The sequence below is a fragment of the Leopardus geoffroyi genome, chromosome C2, assembly GCF_018350155.1.
Source record: "Leopardus geoffroyi isolate Oge1 chromosome C2, O.geoffroyi_Oge1_pat1.0, whole genome shotgun sequence".
Lineage (NCBI taxonomy): Eukaryota > Metazoa > Chordata > Mammalia > Carnivora > Felidae > Leopardus > Leopardus geoffroyi.
This window is the reverse complement of record NC_059333.1, coordinates 131,844,157-131,865,273: the sequence shown is the minus strand read 5'-3', so window position 1 is coordinate 131,865,273 and position 21,117 is coordinate 131,844,157. Positions and strand designations below refer to the sequence as shown.

General features: G+C 36.5%; 1 protein-coding gene across 4 annotated transcripts in view; it reads left to right on the top strand.

Moving 5' to 3' along the window:
* Positions 1 to 21,117, top strand: part of ATP2C1 (ATPase secretory pathway Ca2+ transporting 1) — a 170,983-nt gene that overhangs the window by 141,101 nt on the left and 8,765 nt on the right. For 2 of the 4 annotated variants that reach the window (XM_045503647.1, XM_045503648.1), the window contains 8 exons: positions 4,506 to 4,556; positions 5,509 to 5,675; positions 7,036 to 7,104; positions 7,732 to 7,848; positions 8,681 to 8,828; positions 9,367 to 9,462; positions 12,168 to 12,309; positions 13,547 to 14,340. In XM_045503647.1, coding sequence (XP_045359603.1) covers positions 4,506 to 4,556; positions 5,509 to 5,675; positions 7,036 to 7,104; positions 7,732 to 7,848; positions 8,681 to 8,828; positions 9,367 to 9,462; positions 12,168 to 12,309; positions 13,547 to 13,677 — 921 coding nt within the window. In that variant the 3' untranslated portion in view covers positions 13,678 to 14,340. Of the gene's footprint in view, positions 1 to 4,505; positions 4,557 to 5,508; positions 5,676 to 7,035; positions 7,105 to 7,731; positions 7,849 to 8,680; positions 8,829 to 9,366; positions 9,463 to 12,167; positions 12,310 to 13,546; positions 14,341 to 21,117 lie in introns of those variants that run through there. The other 2 variants (XM_045503646.1, XM_045503645.1) reach the window with 2 other exon arrangements.

Here is a 21,117-nt window from a genome sequence, read left to right as displayed (position 1 = left end):
CTTTTCCTAGCACCCTTGTCTATTAATGTTGATCAAGAGAACTGTGAGTGATGGGGTGCCTGGGTGGCTCAGCTGGTTAAGCATCCAACTCTTGATTTCTGCTCAGATCATGACCTCACGGTTGTGAATTTGAGCCCTGCATTGGGCTCTGTGCTGAACGTGGAGCCTGCTTGGGATTCTTTGATTCCTTCTCTCTCTTCTCTCTCTGCCCCTCCCCTGCTCGCTCTCTCTCAAATAAATAAACATTAAAAAAAAAAAAAAAACAACCTGTGAGTGCTAACCACAAATATGACACTGTAAAGAAGGACCAATGAGAAGAGAAAAAATTATTCCCTAAACCTGCTCCTTTTCAAAGTTCTATTTCTTTTCCACCGTCCTTTTACCATCCTGTCCTCATCCTATCTTTTTCCCTCTTGCTTCCAAGGTACATGATTTTATTGTGTGCTTTATCTTTAATCCGTATATTCTTTTTTTGTTGTTAGGTAGAGAAACGGATATAAAGGTGAAAAGATTATGAATAGAGGAAATTCAGTTACCCCCAAGTCTAATCTTAGCTCTGTGATAACAGTGATGTAGCTCAGTCTCTAGTCCTTTCCATATTGTTTTGTTTTAAATCTTATTTCTTTAGGCCATAATTTTGAGTCACTAAATTTAGTGTTTTTAGTCACCTAAAAGATTGATCTGCTCTTCTGGTGCTTTAAGAACAAATTTTACTCTGTACCACATGCAAAGCACCAACTGAGTTTTCATTAAAATCTGCTTGGTCTCGAAACTGCTGCTCTTATTTTTGAGTTGCCATCAAACCTTTGAAATACTAAAATCTTATATCAGGTCGTAGGTATACCGGCTGCACGTCAAGTAATTTGTTAGTGTACAAAAGAAATATGCTTTCAGTCCAACAGTTGGCATGTCCTCGTGGCTGCCATCGTCAGTGATATAATGGCATGATTTGCGATGGTTCAAATGACGTGCAGTGAGTGTAACAAAGGCAAAATTTTACTCTGTTCAACCTGAGTGGTGGTAATTAGCCTTTGATTTAAATATTCTGGAAAATCTGCAGTCTTTGCTAAATACTCCTGTATTTCAATGCTGTGTGCTATATGATTAATTTCTGCAGTTATATTGAATTGTCACTCAGAAGGTAGCAATATACTTTCAATACAGATGTCCTTTAGTCCTTTTTAATGACATACTAAAGAGTCCAAAAGATTTTGAGCTTTTTAAAAAGGAAATATATTCTCCAAATATGATTTATGTGATTCATGGTATGTAAAGGCCCTAGGCATAAGTAGTAATGTGATGTTAACAGTTAAATTGAGTCTTTTGCCTAAGAAAATAATCCTCGTTTGTTTTAGACCTTTATTAAAATTGGGAGAGAAACTGGGTACAGTCTATTTGATGGTACTAAATTCAGTGATTTATTCATTTTATATGTATTTATAGAGGACTGCCTTCAGGGAGCTTATAGTCTAAGATAAGTAAATATATACATTGTGTCAGATAAGTGCTAAGGAGCACCAACAAAAGCAGGGAGTAGAGAGAGGAAAGATTGAAGAGGTAAATTGAAATTTTTAGATAACATGACTAGGAAAGACCTTATTACCAAGAAACTGCTTGACAAAGGAGCAGCCCATGTAATATCTGAGGAAAGAGCACTCCAGACGAGGGAACACACGTGCAAAGACCTTGAGGCGAGTGTGCCTGGTGTGTTTAAGGAACAGGGTGGAGGCCGAGTAGGTGTAGTTTAGGTGAAAAAAGACAAATGAGGAGGAAGGGGTAGGTAGTAATGGGCTTTGGCTTTCATTCTGAGGAAGATAGGAAGTCATTGGAGGGTTTTGAGCAGAAGACAGATGTGATCTGGCTTCTGTTTTAGCAGTTTCACTGTGGTCACTTCATTGAGAAGAGACTGTAGGAGACAAAGGCAGAAATAAAAAATCAGTTCATATATTGGCCCAGAGTATTGGCAATGGGTTTAGAGTAAGGAGGTTGAAGTTTGGATTTATTTGAGGATGGAGCCAATAGGATTTGCTGTGAAACTGCTTGTGGCCTGTGAGAGAAGAGGAGGAATTGAGCCGGAGCGACTAGGAGGATATACTTGCCATTAGCAGAGGATATGAAGGACATGTATTTTGGGAAATAACAGGGGTTCAGTTTGTGATATTTTTAAGTCTTAGATGAGACATCCAAAAGGAACTTTGGAATAGGTGGGTGGATTAATTTCACTGGTCTGGATTTTAGAAGAGATACTGGGGCTGAAGACAAAAATGCATAAAAATAAAATCTAAATCTCTAAGGCTGGATGAGATCACCTAGGGACAGGTGGAGATTCTCAGACCTTTTGTAGAGAGGAATCTAAGAACTGAGTCCTGAAATATTCCAAGATTCAGACTTCAGGGAGGTCCGGAGGAGCCTGCAAAAGAGGGGCAGCCAGAAAGGTAGGAGGAAGACCAGGAGACTATAGGGTGATCATGGAAGCCAAGAGCAGAAAGTGTCTCAGGAGGAGGGAATTACCGGCTATGTTAGCGTGCTGCTGAGAGCGTAAGTCAGGAAAGAAATGACCACTGGTGTGAGCAAAGCAGGTCGTCTTTAATAGTCTTCAGCAGGGGTTTCAGCGCAGTGGTGGGGGCAGCGGCCCAACTGGGATGGAGTCAGGAGAGCATGAGAAGAGGGGAAATGGGAGATGGCAAGTACAGAGGAGTTTTGCTATCAAGAAGGAGGAAAATGTAGGATAGTGCCCAAAACAAGAAGGGAACTTTTTGGTTTTGTTTTTATTTAAATGGAAGAAATAATCAAATGTTTGTATACTGATGATAACGCTGCATCAGTGAGGAAAAGATTTTGATGCAAGAGAGGATAGAATTTCTGGAGCAATGATCTTTAAATAGGTCAGAAGGTAGAATATTTGACTCGTGTGCTAGGAGCATATTTAGTTCATCTATAATAAAAGGAGAGAAGGAAAGGATAGTGCTTGGATACAGATATTGGATGGTGGGGATTACGGAAGTTCTTTCCTCATTCTGTTTTCTTTGAAGTGGGAAGCAAAGTTGTCAACGGAGCCTAGGGTTGGAGATGGTGATAAATTGGAAGTATGAGGAGAGAAAACTTAGTATGAACTAATCCTCTAGGACAGTAGGGAGAAGAATGGTATATTATGTAGTTATTAAAATCGCCGTGACTTAAGTGTTGTTGGAAAGAGTGTTGTTGGAAAGAGTGACAGTGAAGCAGAAGTTCATTAAGTCACAGGGATGAGAAGTACGGTGTAAGGAACATAGTCCATAGTGTTACAATAATGTGTAGTGATAGATCGTAACTACTCTTATGGTGAGCATTGTGTAACGTATAGAATTGTGAATCACTGTGTTGTACACGTGAAACTAATACAACATTGTATTCATTAAAAAAAAAATCTGAAAAACATTTTGTGAAACATGGGGGAGTGACCTGGAGCAGTGAATGCCTGCAGTTAGTAGGAAGTATAGTATCCTGTGACCTTCAAAACTGAGGTTTTATGAGTAAAAAAGGGGGAATGAAAGACACCTACCCCTGTCTAGGCTTTCCTGGTGGTACTCTTTGAGAGGACCGTAGGGATGGCTTTGCTGTGTGCAAAATTAGGTTAGAGCAATGTGCAAAAGTGGAGGATACAGGGGATGTTGTTGATGTCTGCCTTTGGGGCACAGTGAAGGGGTTTGAGGAGACCAGGAGATGGCATCAGAAGAGGGAATTAAATGCATGGTTTGGAGGGATAAGATCATATAAACTGTTGGAGATATAGTGTAGGAGAACCTAAAGAATTAAAATGAAGAGGGAGAATGAGCACATACTTGACACTTTATTTTTTATTACTTTTTTCCTGTTTATTTATTTTTTGAGAGAGAGAGGCAGAGCATGACCAGAGGAGGGGCAGAGAGAGAGAGGGAGACCCAGAATCCAAAGCAGGCTCCAGGCTCTGAGCTGTCAGCACAGAGCTCGATGTGGGGCTTGAATCTCATGAACCGTGAGATCATGACCTGAGCCGAAGTCAGATTCTTAACCAACTGAGCCACCCAGGCTCCCTGACACTTGACACTTTATAAACAACAACAACAAAACCACAACAACAGCAAAAAAGGCAGCTGTTCTTTATCCTTCCTGAAGACAGAACGAAGGGAAAAGGCCATTTTTGTTGTTTGCCAGTGTAATGAAGAAACATATGGAGGTGAATTCTTCCTTCTCTGTCTCTGAAACATTTCAAGAATAAGGCTGTTTCTCTTCAGACTTTAAACATAATGGGTTAAATTGGATAACTTGTTTAGATTGTGTATTTCCGGTGCTACTGTTGGTAAAGTTTGAAATGATCATGTCAAATGAGTGTCTTAACAGATATGACCTATTGCTTAAGCTTGATCTCTGTGGCAAAGTAAATATACTTTAAATAGATAATTTTTAAAAATCTGGGTCATAAATGCATGAGTTATTCTGATATTTCTTAACATTGAAGATTTTTAGTGTATCCTGTGTTTTTACAGGTTGCGGTATTTTACAGAGCTAGTCCAAGGCACAAGATGAAAATTATTAAGGTGGGTCTCTAAAAATCCAATTGTTTTATCGCTATCTCCAAAATGCTACTTCTTGTCTTTCATTATGATTGCATTACTAAGAATGTTGATCGAACATTAAAGTAAAAGGTATTGTGAAGCAAAAGAGGTGATTATTATTTTTTTTTTAGAGCTTGAAATTGAAGCATTAATAGAGAATGTAGTTAGCAAAGGAAGATGTAGAAGAAACCTTGAATGAAATATCTGCAAGTACAACCTTCTTTAAACCATTGACATTGTAGTTGTACGTTCTGACAGGAATCCATAGCCAGATCATCCCAGTGTAATTAGCAGTAATTGCTTAGAAACTGAATAAATAGAGCAAGAAAAGGAGATATTATGAGGGAATAATATTTAAAACTTATGGTTATTTATATTAATCAGTAAATATATACAAAGCAACTGACATAGTATCCATTAGTTAAAGGGCTTAAGTTCTTAATCACAATAGCCCTCCATTGCATTAGTTTCTCAGCCTTTATACTATTTCTCAGCCTTCATACTGTTTCTCAGCCTTCATACTATTGACATTTTGGGCTGGATTCTTTGTTGTGAGAGCCTGTCCTGTACCTCGTAGGATGTTTAGCAGCATCCCTGGCCCCTACCCTCTAGATGCTAGTAGCATCCAGTCATGATAGTAAAAGATATCTCCAGACATTGCCAAATGTCCCCTACAAGGCAAAATTGCCCCTGAGAGCCACTGTATAATTAACTCTAGATCAGACTTTAGACATGGTTCTCACACATGAGACTATTAATAAAAACTTTTTCTAAACTTTATCTTAACACCTCCATATATTGAAGGTTGTTGAAAAATTGGTGGTCTGTCTTGTTTCCAGTCTTTATTATATGAGTAAAATAGGAGTTATTTATCCCTTTATCTTTGTGGAAGCAACATTTTTATCAGAATCCACGCCCCCCCCCCCCACTCCAGTCTCTACAGAAGAACGGCTCAGTTGTAGCCATGACAGGAGATGGAGTCAACGATGCAGTTGCTCTGAAGGCTGCAGACATTGGAGTTGCAATGGGTCAGACTGGCACAGACGTTTGCAAAGAGGCAGCAGACATGATCCTTGTGGATGATGATTTCCAAACCATAATGTAAGTTTTGTTTCAGTGAATGCACATCAGAGAATCTTTTCCCATCTTTTTCTATACCCATCTCCAGACAGTTCAACTGGAAAAGAATTAGTATAGTCACTGTTTAAATATGTGCACAGTGGATGAACTATTTTACTAGGATTAATTAATCTTATTTATGGCCTAGTGTATAGTTTCGAAGAAAATTATTTGTATGGAATGAAAAGGATATAATAAATGTCAGAGTCACTCATTTAAGAAATATTTATTGAGTGCCAGCCAGATGTCACATTTTTCTGGCCACCAGTGTAGTGGCACAGCAGTAAACCTTAATGGTGCCTTTATTCTACTTAAATTCAGTCTATTAGAAATATGCATATGTGTGGCTTTACAATAAGTATTAAAATAATCAAATCTCTATCCATACCTATTGCCTTCTGTCTGTAATTGTCCCTGTTGTCAGTGATACAAGTGATTATGTTTTAAATAGCGTTGTCTCCTTCAGCCATGGTTTCTAATTGATTTAAGATTCTAACGTTATACTTGGTAATGTCAGTTGCACAATGTTCATGTGGGGGTCCCCTGACTCTTGTTACTTGATAATCAGCTGTTAGATAACCTGAGTCCTCCTCAGTTCAGTGACACATGCTAATTATATGTCCAGGGTACTTCATTAACCCATCGGGGCCTGAAGTGGAGCATGTGGGAGCTCTGAATTGCCACGCTTTTGTAGGGATATAGGGTTTTTTTTCTTTGCATTCTGAGACTTGTATAAAAATCTTGAAGGGGAAGTTGTTTAAAAAACATGTATTTTCCTAGATTTAACCAAATGAGAATTTAAATGAATCTTTGTAAACCGTATTCTTTATATAATTCTGCTAAAGCAGAATTTCTAATTGTATGTAAGAACAATAGTAGCTTATGTGCTAGATTTCTAATATATTTTATTGCCATTTAATTCCTGACATACATTAATTTAATTCCTTACCATGCATGCGTCTTTACCTTTAAGAAAAATAAAATTGAAGGGGTAAAGAAGCTCATTATTTTAGTGTTATAAATGTGTAGTATTGTCTGTTGTGTAAAAAGACAGTGTTATGATTGTAATGTTGAAATATCTTTAAGAATAAGAATTTTAATATTGTATAATGAAGTTAGTTCAGGTAGAGCTTCACAGATGTGACTTTAATTCTTTACCAGAATAATGTTTCCATATTTGTTTCTAATCTTAATATGTGAAGAAAATAACAGACTCTTTTTTAGTGATGGATGTGTTATATCAGTTGGAAACTTGTTTTCAAAAGTAGGTCTATGGTGTTTTAGAGTAGATATATCTTTATTTTTGTATGATAATTATCACTTATTTTTTTTTAACTTTCAGGTCTGCAATTGAAGAGGGTAAAGGGATTTATAATAACATTAAAAATTTTGTTAGATTCCAACTGAGCACGTAAGTTTATAAAAAGTTTGTCACCATGGGTCTTACAGATAAATTATGTGACAAGTAGAATTCAAGCAGAATGCTTAGAAGCTTTTTGGCTATTTCTGAGTGTTGTTCATATGTAACTTTTCCAAAATGAAAATTCTATCCTAAAATTAAAAATGGCAAGATAAAGAGATGATGTCTAAGTCATCATCAAAATATATAAACCTTTGTGGTTTATTTACTAGCTCCAGAAATAACCAAGGAAGCAGTGTCAAATCTTAGTGTGTTTCCTTGGTATCTTTTTCCAAAAGTAGAAGGGCTTTTCTGTAGTCAAAAAATAGTTGCCAAAATATTGTTGAAACTGTTAACTATACTGTAGTAACAGCTATTCTGAACTCAGTGTTTAAAATCTTCCTCTATTTGTTATTATCTAAACATCTTGAAATCCTTTATTTAAATGCTGTGGATTATAAAGTTTAACTTTAGCTTCAGAATATTCACACCCGAATGAAGCATAGGGTAATTGGATATACAGACTTCCTTTAAAAGCGCAGTAGTAAAATGAGATTTTCAAATGCTAAGGAAGTGCTATAAAAGTAGTAGGAAGTATACTATGCTGACAGATTTTTTTCAATTACTTTTTTTCAACAGGAGTATAGCAGCATTAACTTTAATCTCATTGGCTACATTAATGAACTTTCCTAATCCTCTCAATGCCATGCAGATTTTGTGGATCAATATAATTATGGATGGACCTCCAGCTCAGAGGTAAGAGTTTTTTTATGCATGAGCTAGTAGAAAGACAAGGAAGGTGTGAGATCCTGATGATTAAGTTTTAATATTTTATTCATGGATAGGATTGGAAATCTATCACGCAGCAACACGTTTGTTATACATTGTGTGATGTGTGCGTATATCATTTACTCTCTTTGGGTGTTTGTTGACATGTCATGGACCGAGGTTTTGCACTGTGTTAGATGCCCATTCTTAAGTTGAGAACAGATCAGGGTATATAGGTACAGTTTCTGTTCTCAGGAAGAAAGCTTTTGTCTCTAAGAATGGGATGTAATGGAGAAATCCTGAGTTTAGTGTTACTACCTGGGTTCTTTTGTCAATTTTAGAGACTTTGGGAAAGTATTGAGACTTAAGCATGTAAGTATTTTCTTCTGTAATGGGGCCTTAGATGCTGCTTCCCAGCAGAAAGAATAATTGACTGATGCATGTCAGCAGCCATTACAATAAGTCATCCTACTTAAAATCTCCTTGCCTGAAAAGGTATTTCAGGGTTTACGTGGTAGCTTAGTATTTCAGGCCATATTTGAAATAAGTAAATTTATATGTAAATGAAGTTGGACAATTTTTTTGAAATTTGACCATCAATCTCCAATCAAACTATGCCAAATAAACAAGAGTAAAAGAAGGAAGAGTGATAAAATCCATGGTTATTTTTGAGTAATTATAGCCAAGGTTTTTATGGTCAACATTTTGTTTCCATAAGAAAACATTTCATTTCCTGGATAATTGAGGTTAATGGGATTATGCAAATAACAAATCAAAACCTAAAACTTTAAAGTAATTCACTTTTCTATTTGTTTTGAAGCCTTGGAGTAGAACCAGTGGATAAAGATGTCATTCGTAAACCTCCACGAAACTGGAAGGACAGCATATTGACCAAAAACCTGATACTTAAGATACTTGTTTCATCTATAATCATTGTTTGTGGGACTTTGTTTGTCTTCTGGCGGGAGGTATAGTTACTTGATAAGCTCTGCCTTAATAACATGCATTTTGTATGATAGGATTCACTTTTTTTGGTGTTTTACATAGAAGCCTGGAAAGTTAAGAGAGCTCTTTGGAAAACATGATAACAAAAACATTTAAAAATAGTTTGATTTCAGGCTTTATGGGTTAATAGAATTGCTTATTCATTTATTAGAATAGTTTAAATCTGCAGAGACATACCAGTACAATAAAAATTAATATATTAAAATTGGGGGAGAAACTAGAAAATCTGAGTCCTTACTGCTATTTTATTACATCAAAAAAGAAAGTTGTTTTAATATCCAATATGTGGTTTGTGAGAAGACTTTTTACTTTATTTAAATTACAGCTATTCCTTAGTGACTTTCTTAAATGGCATATAGGAAGTATAGCCAGCTTCTATGTTTTATATCTTAGACTACAGCTCTTTCATTTTAAAGCAAAGAAAATATTAACCTTTTACAAGCATCCAGTATTTGTCCATTAAATTCACCCACTGAAAATCATTCTTCTTCCTCGTGACAGCTACGAGACAATGTGATAACACCTCGAGACACAACAATGACGTTCACGTGCTTTGTATTTTTCGATATGTTCAATGCACTAAGTTCCAGATCCCAGGTAAGCTTAGGTGATCTTAGCTGGCTGATTGAATTGGTAGAATACTAATTGTAAGTAGGCAAGGATTGTGGGGTTTTAGCTGATTTTGTCACCACAGATTACAGCCCCAGATACAGATACATCTACCCACAAACATGTCATAATGGGGATGGGGCATTTGAGACGATGATAGCCTTAACTTTGACCAGAAGATCCAAGAAAATCATAGGTGTCAGCACTTGGTGTTTCTTCTTTCTATTCTCTTATTATCTGTAGTTTTACGATAGGTTCAAGTTAACATATCTGAGAGTATTAGACGAAACTCATGGGTTCTGTTAAGATGGTATTAGTCTCATTTAAAAAATGTTTTTAATGTTTATTTTTGGGACAGAGAGAGAAAGACAAAGTGCGAGTGGAGGAGGGGCAAAGAGAGAGGGAGACAGAATCCTAAGCAGGCTCCGGGCTCTGAACAGTCAGCACAGAGCCCTTGGGGCTTGAACCATGAGCTAGCTGTAAGGTCATGACCTGAGCCAAAGTCAGATGCTTAGCCGACTGAGCCATCCAGGCACCCTGGTATTAGTCTCATTTTAGAAGACAGTGTTGTTAGAAGTACAAGAACAATTTTGTGTATATTAATGTTTTCTCATTACTTCTGTCAGTGTGTCAGAGCTTAGGACATTTTAAATTTGATTTTCTTCCCATGTTGTATCTTTTTTTAATTTTAATTAAGAAAAATTTTTTTACATTTATTTATTTTTGAGAAACAGTGAGACAAAGCGTGAGCAGGGGAGGGGCAGAGAGAGAAGGAGATACAGAATCTGAAGCAGGCCTCAGGCTCTGAGCTGTCCGTGGTCAGCACGGAGCCTGATGCGGGGCTCGAACCCACAAACTGTGAGATCATGACCTGATCTGAAGTCAAACGCTCAACCGACTGAGCCACCCAGGTGCCCCCATTTAAAATTTTTTTTTAATGTTTATTTTATTTTTGAGAAAGAGAGACCATGTACACACACACGCGCGGGAGGGGCAGAGAGAGGGAGACACAGAATCCAAAGTAGGCTCTAATCTCTGAGCTGTCAGCACAGAGCCTGATGCGGGGCTCGAACCCACAAACTGGGCGATCATGACCTGATCCAAGGTCGGATGCTTAACCGACTGAGCCACCCAGGGGCCCCTCTTCCCATGTTATATGTTAAGATGTGATTGCCTTTTCTTGATTGAAGTGTTTTGATAGAAAATAATGGGCTATGGGCTAGAACCTAGTAGTACTTTTGAGCATAATTGTTTTTGAAAACTGGTTCCATTTTGAGGCCTGACCATTCATTTCAATTTTAGAATACCTTATAAATCCTCAGTTATGTCTTTTACTATTTGCCATCCTGGAACTTTCCAAGTGTAATGAATTATCATTAATTTAGATTAAGTTTTGAATAAGCTACATTTTTTGTTTTATGAAAGGCAGTTTTACATTTTTAGTACACATATAATTAGGTCTAAACTTCTAGAGGGGGTGCGTGGGTGGTTCAGTCGGTTAAGTGTCTGACCCCAATCCAGGTCATGATCTTGCAGTTTGAGGGTCTGAGCCCCGCATCGGGCTCTGTGCTGACAGCTCAGAGCCTGGAGCCTGCTTTGGATTCTGTGTCTCCCTCTCTCTCTGCCCTCCTCTGCTTGCACTCTGTCTCTCTCTCTTTCTCTTAAGAGCAAATAAACATTAAAAAAAAAACAAAAAAAACAAAAAACCTTTTAGATTATCTACCTTAATGGATAGAAATGGTTTTTGTTGTGATGAGCATTGGGTGTTGTCTGTAAGTGGTGAATCAGTGAATTCTACTCCTGAAACCAATATTGCACTGTAAATGAAATAAAATTTAAATAAATAAATTAATTTAAAAAATGATTTATCAAAGTAATCATACAAATAAAGTTTCTTATGTTTTGGAATGCTAAAGTTTCTTTTCTTTCTATGGTCTTGCTGTTAATCTTCAGTCTTTTAGAGAAAAATCTTTCATGATAAAGAGAAGCATCTTTTTTTTTTTTAATGTGCGTATGTGTGAGAGAGAGAGAATCACAAGCAGGCTCTGCACTGTCTGTGCAGAGCCCGATGCAGGTTTCCATCTCCTGAACCATGAGATCAAGACCTGAAACTGGAGAGTGTTATGCTAAGTGGAATAAGTCATACAGAGAAAGACACACCAGATGTTTTCACTCCTATGTGGATCCTGAGAAACTTAACAGAAGACCACGGGGGAGGAGAAGGGGGGAAAAAAAAAAGTAGAGAGGGAGGGAAGCAAACCATAAGAGACTCTGAAAAACTGAGAATAAACTGAGGATTGATGGGGGGTGGGAGGGAGGAGAGGGTGGGTGATAGGCATTGAGGAGGGCACCTGTTGGGATGAGCACTGGGTGTTGTATGGAAACCAATTTGATAATAAATTTCATATAAAAAATTTTTAAAAATCCTGAAAAAAAAAAAAAAGATCTGAGCCAAAATCAAGAGTTGGCCGCTCAACTAAGTGAGCCACCCAGGCGCTCCGAAGAGAAGCTGCTTTAATTTGTACCCTTATTCCATCTGAATTATTCCAAAATAATAGTTAAAATTAAGAGATTTCGTGCTATTGCCATTGTGAAATTCAGTCCAGCTTATTAATAATTGGAGATGATTGTAATAATAAAGAAGTTGTTTCAGGGACCAGGGAGTAATATTTATCTCTTTGCTCTGCCAACAGACCAAGTCTGTATTTGAGATTGGACTCTGCAGTAATAAAATGTTTTGCTATGCAGTTCTTGGATCCATCATGGGACAGTTGTTAGTTATTTACTTTCCTCCACTTCAAAAAGTTTTTCAGACCGAGAGCCTAAGTATACTGGGTAAAGAAAATGTTATCTTTTTATAATTTATATATTTTAGATGAAGTATTGTATTTTCTAATGCATTTGTTTGAATAAAAATTGCCTTTTAAAAAGTGAGGTAAAAAAGTGAGAGACTTGTGATCTATTTTTTTTCATTTAAGCAAGTTTAGGGGAGACACTTGCCTCACTCTAGACTTTAAAATTTTTTTGTAATTTTTTTCCTGTAATATTTTATAGATTATCAGTTGTCAGATTGTATTTGATGATTCTGAACTACAGCAAACAAAAACTTGTTATGGAGTAATTGTAGTTTATAACTTTTCAATCTTGTATGAAGAAAAATCTAGATTGAAGCTCACTGAAAACCAGATTGCTCTTCTTTAAAGTTAGTTTCAATAATTAAACGAATATTTCACTATTCTTACTTGCTAATTCATTATTTACAAAATAACAGTCTGACCCTGAAAGCAGGAAATTTTAATCAGATTGTATGGAAGATAGGCATTATTCTTTCACATACTATGTATTAAACGTATAGGATACAGTGTATTTAAAAATAAATCTTCCTATGTAAGTGTGAGGGCTGATGTATTTTAAAGTTAATTTGGGTATTTATGAAAATAAGTTCTGAAGTCTCACTGTGTTTTATGCTATAAGTTACAATTTACCTTAAAGTTGAACTGGCTTATAGTATTTTAATTTCATATTTACACTGTTCCTCTTAAAAAAAAAAGTGGAGTCTTAAGGAGATAGCTGCAGTTTTTCAAGCAATGAATAAGAATGAGATAATGTGGATACGATTGTAAAGACATGATCTTTAAATGATGAGTAGAATTCTAGGGTCTTGAATGGAATAGATAGAAATTTCTAAGTAGTCTTTAGATAGGCATTTTTCAGTCAAATCAGTTACCACTGCTTGAACAGCCTTTTAAAAAGGCTGTATAAGGTCTATTAAATAGAAAAGGCCTCTTGTATTGTTGTTACAGGTTATGGTTATGAGGTTATGGTTCTGGGAAAGTAGTCCAAGGACTTGGGTTCTAGCTCTGGCTGCTGCCTTTTCTAGCTATATAACTTGGGATTAATACGTTTTGAGCCTTACTTTCCTCAATTTTAAGCTGAGGCTGATTGTATGTCAGAACTTATGGAATGCTGTGAGACAGTGTATTTTAAAAAGTTCTGTTAAAATGCTGGAAAAATGTAAGCTATTACACTTTGCAACTGTGTTTCAAAGAATGCACCTTATTTTCTCTTGCAGATCTGCTGTTTCTTTTGGGTCTCACCTCGTCAGTATGCATAGTAGCCGAAATTATAAAGAAGGTGGAAAGGAGCAGGGAAAAGATCCAGAAGCATGTTAGTTCGACATCGTCGTCTTTTCTTGAAGTATGATGCATATTGCATTCTTTTATTTGCAAACTAGGAATTGCAGTCTGAGGATCATTTAGAAGGGCAAGTTCCAGAGGATAATGAAGATTTGAGAACTTTTTAACTTTCCATTGACTAAAAATGAGTGTTATGTTAAAGACTTGATTTGAGACTTTAACCTGCTGGCAGTCCCAAATGAAATTATGCAACTTTGATAACATATTTCTTGATTTAAATTGGCTTTTGCAATTGAGTGGAACTTTATAAAGCATATGGGCAGTTATTTAATTAAAAAAAAAAAAAAGACAAAATCTGAACCACCTTCTGCACTTAAAGAGGTCTAACAATACACTATCTATCTTAGATAGATATAAATTTTTTTTAATTTTTAAATATTGTACTATTTATGGTGGTGGGGCTTTCTTACTAATACACAAATAAATTTAGTCATTTCAAAGGCATTCTTTTGGTTTAGAAGTTGATTCCCAGGAGTGCCATATTTCAGCTACTGTATTTCCTTTTTCCTGCAATGTAAGCAGCACAGATACCTTGTGTTACCAGTTTTGTATCACGTTTTTTGCACAGGATGTGACCACTGTCAGATCACTGTTCTTTTCTTTCTTTTTGTGATTGAAAAGCCTATACTGCAATTTGAAGTAAATGTTTGCTTTTCTTAGTAAGTGTAAATGGTTGCTTTTTTTTGTTTTGTTTTGTTTTAAGTTACGAGTCTTTGGTCTAGCAAAATTACTACAGGGTTATCAAGTGACATTCTAGGTAGAGTAGCTTTGTCTATAATTAACACTTAGTTATAGAATCAAAAGTATTTAATAGTGATGGGGCTGAAATTTATAACAGATTATATTAACATGTTATGCCTCTTTTTTGAGTTAAATATAAATATGCACTTTGTCAAGTATCATTTTGTCATCCCTTAAATATAAATCCAAGTACCTCACATGAATAACTGGATTTTATTTTTCTTAACGTCTTTTTATGTATGTTTTTAAGCATCTTTCTTAGGAAATATAGAGTGCTATACTTCAAAGAGTCCTAAACTCAAATAGATGGTTCATGAACCAGGGTTTGTGTGGAAGATTCTGTGCTGCCTTGATCTTCGTGAATCTGCATCTTTTTTGGCTTAGATTGCAGCACTGCCCTGAGCCTGTCCCTTTTCGTACTTCTATCATTTGTTCTCTCCCTGCCTTCTGTTTCACTGGGCATGCTGAAGAAATAGTTGGATTTACTCTTGAAATGCCATCGGTTTTTATACTAGCTTGATGAAGTGTAGGTAATTTTTTTTAGTGTGTTGTGGCAAATATGGGCAGAAATTCAAAATTTGAAGTCCATTTTCCTGTTGAATATTTCTCTCTGAAACAGAAATGGGTTTCAAATTCTTACATGTTTAATTCTTGAAATTAGTGAGTTTTGTATTTTATAATTATTGTCCATTTTTTAAACTGTCAGGATAAACCACTCTCCAGTTTTTATCACCAATATTAACCTGCCAGTGTTAGCACTGAAATATTGTTGTTAATGACAGGGAAAATATTGGTTCTTTGAGTTCTTGTAATTGAAACAGTTGAGTATAAGGAGCTGAGATGTCTTCAATTTATTCTACTTTATTCTGCTTTATTCTTTAAGGCTCAATAGTCAAGTGTATATTTTTCTCATTAGATAGAACATAGAAGCCATTGTCTAGTCAACTTTATCTTTAGTGACATGGTCTCATACCTAAATTTTGTATGACTTTTTTGTCTATTACAAAGACTTGAAATATGTTAAGTGCATATCAATCTTTTGCTTTCCATTTTAGGTTCAGAGTATGACTTGTATGAAATAAATGTGCCTATCTTTTCATTTGGTTTTTAAACCATAAGGAAAAAAATTATTTCTTTTCTTAAGTTACTGACCTTCCAGTCGGGGCTGTTAACATTAAAATCTTAGGGATGTTGAAGATACAGAAATTAGGCACTACTCACAGTGCATAGAATCTGTGATTTAAAAAGAAGTGAAATGTACAGTACGGATATACTACATCCAGGTTTCAATTTTCCATAGTATGACAACAAATTAGAATATTTGTATATATATCTTCCATAATATATCATCAAATTAGCATTGCTTATTTAAATGTACTAGTATCTAAATTTAAAATTTTTACCCCATTTCCTAGCCCTAGGACTTCCTAGAGCCCTTAATAATACTAACCTATTTGATTTTTTTTTTCCTGTAAGACTACCTCATGGAGTCATTTGATCCCAAGTGATTACACATCTGGGAAGAAAAGAAAGGAACTTGAAATAATTCACCAATTAGATAATTCCCCGCTGCAAAGAAACAAGGCTTAGCATGTTCTCTAGTATTTGTACTGGGCATAGCATGACCTAGAGATGAAATCAGGCAACCTAAACCCCCTCCCCTCACCCTGCCTTCAGGATACAGGCTTTATTTAATAGTAACCACACTCAGAAAGCATAAACACATTTTGTTTACGTTATAAAAGGTAGGGTACATCTTTCACATTGGTAGTCTTTCTGAAATCACTTTAAATTTTGATCTCTTTTATATAGAACATAAGTAAAATGAGTCTTGGCCATACTCCAAATAGTTTCTCAGTGAAAGGAATTGGTGGCAAACCATAAATACCGTATCTGAGAACCTTAATTAACTTTACCTTACTTACTGCCTTTGTCACTGGGCAGTTCATTTGCATTTGACTTCCACATATGACTCATGCAAAAACTTGGATGGATGAATTGTCATTTCAGTAAACTTTTACTTAGTACCCAGAGTGTGCTAAGAATAAAAAGGTGATGGCATCCCTGCCCTTTAAGAGCTCATGGACATGGTTAGCAGGGTATATAACTGTTAACAACCTATTTCATGAAAGTTAGTAATGGTCTTTGCACATTTATTTTGTTTTGTTTTATTATATTTTATTTTATTTTATTTTTTAAAATATTTTTTAAGGTCTATTTTTGAGAGAGAGAGAGAGAGAGCGAGCACGAGTGGGGGAAGGGGCAGAAGGAGAGGGAGACACAGAATCTGAAGCAGGCTCCAGGCTCCCAGCTGTCAGCACAGAGCCCTATGCGGGGCTCAAACCCACGAACCGTGAGATCATGACCTGAGCCAAAGTCAGATGCTTAACCGACAGAGCCACCCAGGTGCCCCTTTGCACATTTATTTTAAAAATACACATGCATTAAGGTGAACCCAGCACACATTTTACTGGAAGTTTCCCTTGACATTGGCATTTGGAAATCTTTGAAATGCCTTTTTAGACTAAGATGCAGTCCAGACAGCTGATTTGCATACTAAAACAGAGTGGGTAAATATTAATCCTAACTGGTATGTGACTGGACAAGCAGATTATCCCCATCATTAAGCTTCCTTGAGGTCAGTTAGAATTTGGTATGAAGATTAACTCTTGTTGGACAACCTTATTTTTGGTTTTGGTTTTCAGAGTTGGTTGTTGATAATGGATAATGGCTAACCAGTCCTTGATATTAATGTAGATATAATAGGCTGCAAATATTGTTACAGGTTTAGATTTATAAAGAAATAAGAGGTAGTATCTTGCCTTTGGGGAGTTCTCAGTCTTAACCCTGGAGACCAATATGAGATACATTCAGCACAGTGGTAAATGCTGAAATGTTACAGTAGTCAAAGGAGATAAACAACTTCATGGGAAGAGGTTGTCAAAGAAATTTCCTAGAACTAGTAGCATCTGAATCAAACCTTAAAAAATTAGGAATCTCTAGCCTAGAAGCAGCAGAATATTATAATCAAGTGCACAACCTCTACAGAGGTGTTGGCTGGGGTGGGCGGATGTGGTGCTGGAAGGAACAGGTGAAAACTACAAGGAGTTTGGGACTTTTAAGGCAGGAGGTATATAATGTAAGGGGTTGGACAGATAGGAGCCTAGTGGTGAAGGTAAAGACATATTAGACTGGTAGCAAGTTGAAGTATGATGTGAGTTTGGATTTTTGTCTTGTAATACACTCTTGGAAGCGTAGAGGGTGGATTGTAAAGACAAAATAGGGAGACTGCTGAAGAGAATTGTAGACGCTTAAGTGGGAGAGGGACTGATTGAGCTGTGGCAGTCAGTATGGAAAGAAAGGCATGGCATTTCTGTCTTCTAAGAGAGAGCATTGACATGGGAGAAAAGAAAAATGTGGAAAATACCTGTTTCGTGCTTTCTGGCTTGGAAGGTAGAGCTGTTGGGAGAATTACTGAAGCTGAGCAGCCTTTAATGGGACACAGGTCAATTTGAAATGGAAGTTTCTGCTGTCCTTATTTCCCAGTAGACATGTTAGATGAGGTTTTAGCCCAGAATGATTTAAAGCCACAGCTGACTAGGGCACCTGGCTGGCTTAGTCATTTGAGTGTCCAGCTCTAGATTTTGGCTTAGGTCATGATTCCAGGGTCATAGGATTGAGCCCCTTGTCGGACTCTGTGCTGAGCATGGAGCCTGCTTAATATTCTGTCTCCGTCTCCCCCTCCCCCTCCCTCCCCCTCTCCCTCCCTCCCTTTCTCTCTCTCCCCCCCTCCCTCCCTCTGCTCCTCTCCCCCACTTCCACTCTTTCTAAAATAAAAAGTAAAAGAAAAACTTAAAAATAAAAGCCATGACTGACCAAGTATAATGTAGGAAAATCATTTCTTGTTACAGGCATTATCTATTCTTTTGCTAAAAGTAAAGCAATAAATGAATGTAAACTTGGCTTTGACAGAATAAACTTTTTTGAAAATAGTTTTTTTAGTATAGTTATTATGTAGGACTCAGCAAACATAAATTCAAAGTGCTGGGGGAAAGATAACATTTTAGCTTTGTTACAGAGCTTTCAAAACAAATCTGTTATTATTAAGATTACTGACAGGAAGGCACCCATCTGAATTATTGGGAGCACATCTTTTTAATATTTGCAGTATAAGACACTCTCTTAAGAGGTGAGAGAATATACAGCAAAGAACTGCATAGCTTAGATTGAAGTTTGCTGTTTGTGGAGAAATTGCATTAACATTAGATATTAGCTGCTTGCCCCAAACGATTTGTGGTGGAAGAATAGAAAACAGTGTTTTGTTTTGTTTTTCTTTTCCATTTTAGTCATAATTCTTCCTTGGATCTTTCTAGCCTCCTGCCTCACACAGTGTTCTAACACAATCTACTTACTGATCATTTGGGACAGTGTTCCTTCAACTTAAGAACCTTTTTCCTCTGCCTCAATTTTGAGAATTACAATTTCTACCTGTTCTTCAAAGCCCAGCTGAAGAGCCCGCCATCCTGGCCTTTATAGGTTACTCTAAAGATATGTGTGTGGGGGGGTGGGGGGCAGTTTCTTGTAAATACTATTAAGAATAAATCCATCCATAAGATTGGGCATAAAATTGTTGGATTTTATTTTTTAGAAAGCATTAAAAATTCAAGTCCAAGCCTCTAGATTGATAAATCTAGACAGAAATTTGATATAATCTTCCTCCTCATTCAAAGTAAGTTTAAGTGGTGAAGTTTGGGGAGGAAAATAAAAAATGATTTGAGCCATTAGTTTTGATCTTTATAAATTCTTTTCTGATCTAAACCTGGTAGTGCTCCTGAGTATTTGCGAGCGTGGTACCTGCCTGCATTTGTACAGCTGCCCCAGGTAGACAGTGTTTCATGTGCAGATCACTGAACACACCCGACCTTGCTGTTTCTTTCCCTTTTGGTTGGAATCTAGCCAAATTGACAAATATTCTGGGCAAAGGACCACATTTCTGTGCTGGTCCCATGGCTGTTAGACCTGGCAGAACTGCCTTTCGTATCAAAATCAGGGTTGCCCCATCACCATTATTTCTTCAGCAATAATTGAATTGTTCTAACCCTTTGGGTAGAAACTGTATCTCACAGTCTTAACAGCACATAGTGCCAGAAATTGGTCGAGTGGTTCTGCATGAGCCTGGAGGTCCATTTTGGGTTCCAAGTATTTCTAGCTTTTAACTGTAAACAAAGTGCTTTTTTTTTTTTTTTTTTAATACAGTGCTTTTTTAAAAAATACTAATCTACTCAACTACATTAAAAACAATTTTCTATTAAGGCCTTCCTATGATAAGTATGCCGAAGTGCTTGTTAGTTGAATAGTAACAATTTGGTGCCATCTTATGGTCATAAAGAAAATACTGTAATTCCTTGACCATTTGTTCTTTTTCGTCAAGTCTGCATTTTAAAAGCACAATATGAAACAACTTATGTGAGTCTGCCAAAATATTATCTTTGGAGCTATTTATACAGACCCCAACCAAATAGATGATTGTAAAAAATGTTTGCTTGATAGGAAAGCATGACGACTTTATATTTAAGCATTATTAGATCAATTGTAGGGAGTTATAATTGAATATATTTTCATGTTTCTCATATTCATCAATATGGTTATATAATAGGATTGCCTTAGAATTTATGACTGTCTTTATATAGGGAGCAGGTCTGGATGGCCCATGAATTAGCCAGTGTGTTACAAATTAGGGAAACAGTTTATTTTAATCTTTGCCTAAGTCACCCACATGGGCTGTTGATTTAGTTTGGAGTTGACAAACTAAATCAGTCTGCTGTTGGATTTGTAAATAAAGTTTTATTGGAACACAGGTATATACATTCATTTATGCATTATTTATCACTGCTTCATGCTACAACAGAAGTGAGTAGTTGTAACAGAGACCATATGGCTCACTAAACCTAGAGTATTTACTCTCCGGCCCTTTATAGAAAGAGGCTGCCTATTCATATAGATATTCAGAAAGAGGCAAATAGGCCTATGCACTGCATTCATTGGACTAGCAAGGAAGTGGCGTCAATTTTCTCTACCTTCTAACCTCTAACAGGATATTATCTCTGGGATGAATGAACTTGATAGCAAATTTGATGTTACTGACTCCTCTGAGTCTCCATCAAGGCTCCTATGTGGAGGAAGGTCTTAGTCTGTTCTCAGAACATCATCATCAACAGGGAGGATGTGCCCACTGTAATCAGTCCTACCTCAGCACCAAGGCTCCTTGTTCTTATGATGATTGGGTAGAAAGTTCTGATCTGTTGTTCCATCTGAGTTGTGCTCTTCATCACACACACAAGTGGGGACTTCCTTCTCATTGGTTGTTTCTTCCTAACACACAGAAACAAGCTTAATTTGAGTAGACCTTTGTATATCATCCTGCTAGGGAAGACGAATTTTATTAATGGTAGAAACCAAAATATCCTTGTCAGCGCAGTATTAGAGGAAAATGCACACTCTCATTTTCTCAGAACAGAACGTTCCAAATCAAAATATATTTGCATAGTATTTATCATATTTTAAAGGTAAAATTATAATATTTCTTAGTGGATTCCTCTGAAAGGTCAGACTTACCACTTTATGAAATAGATTATGGTTATTATAATAGGGTCAGTTTCTTTAGTTCATCTTTTTTTTTTTTTTTTTTTAATTTTTTTTTTTTTTC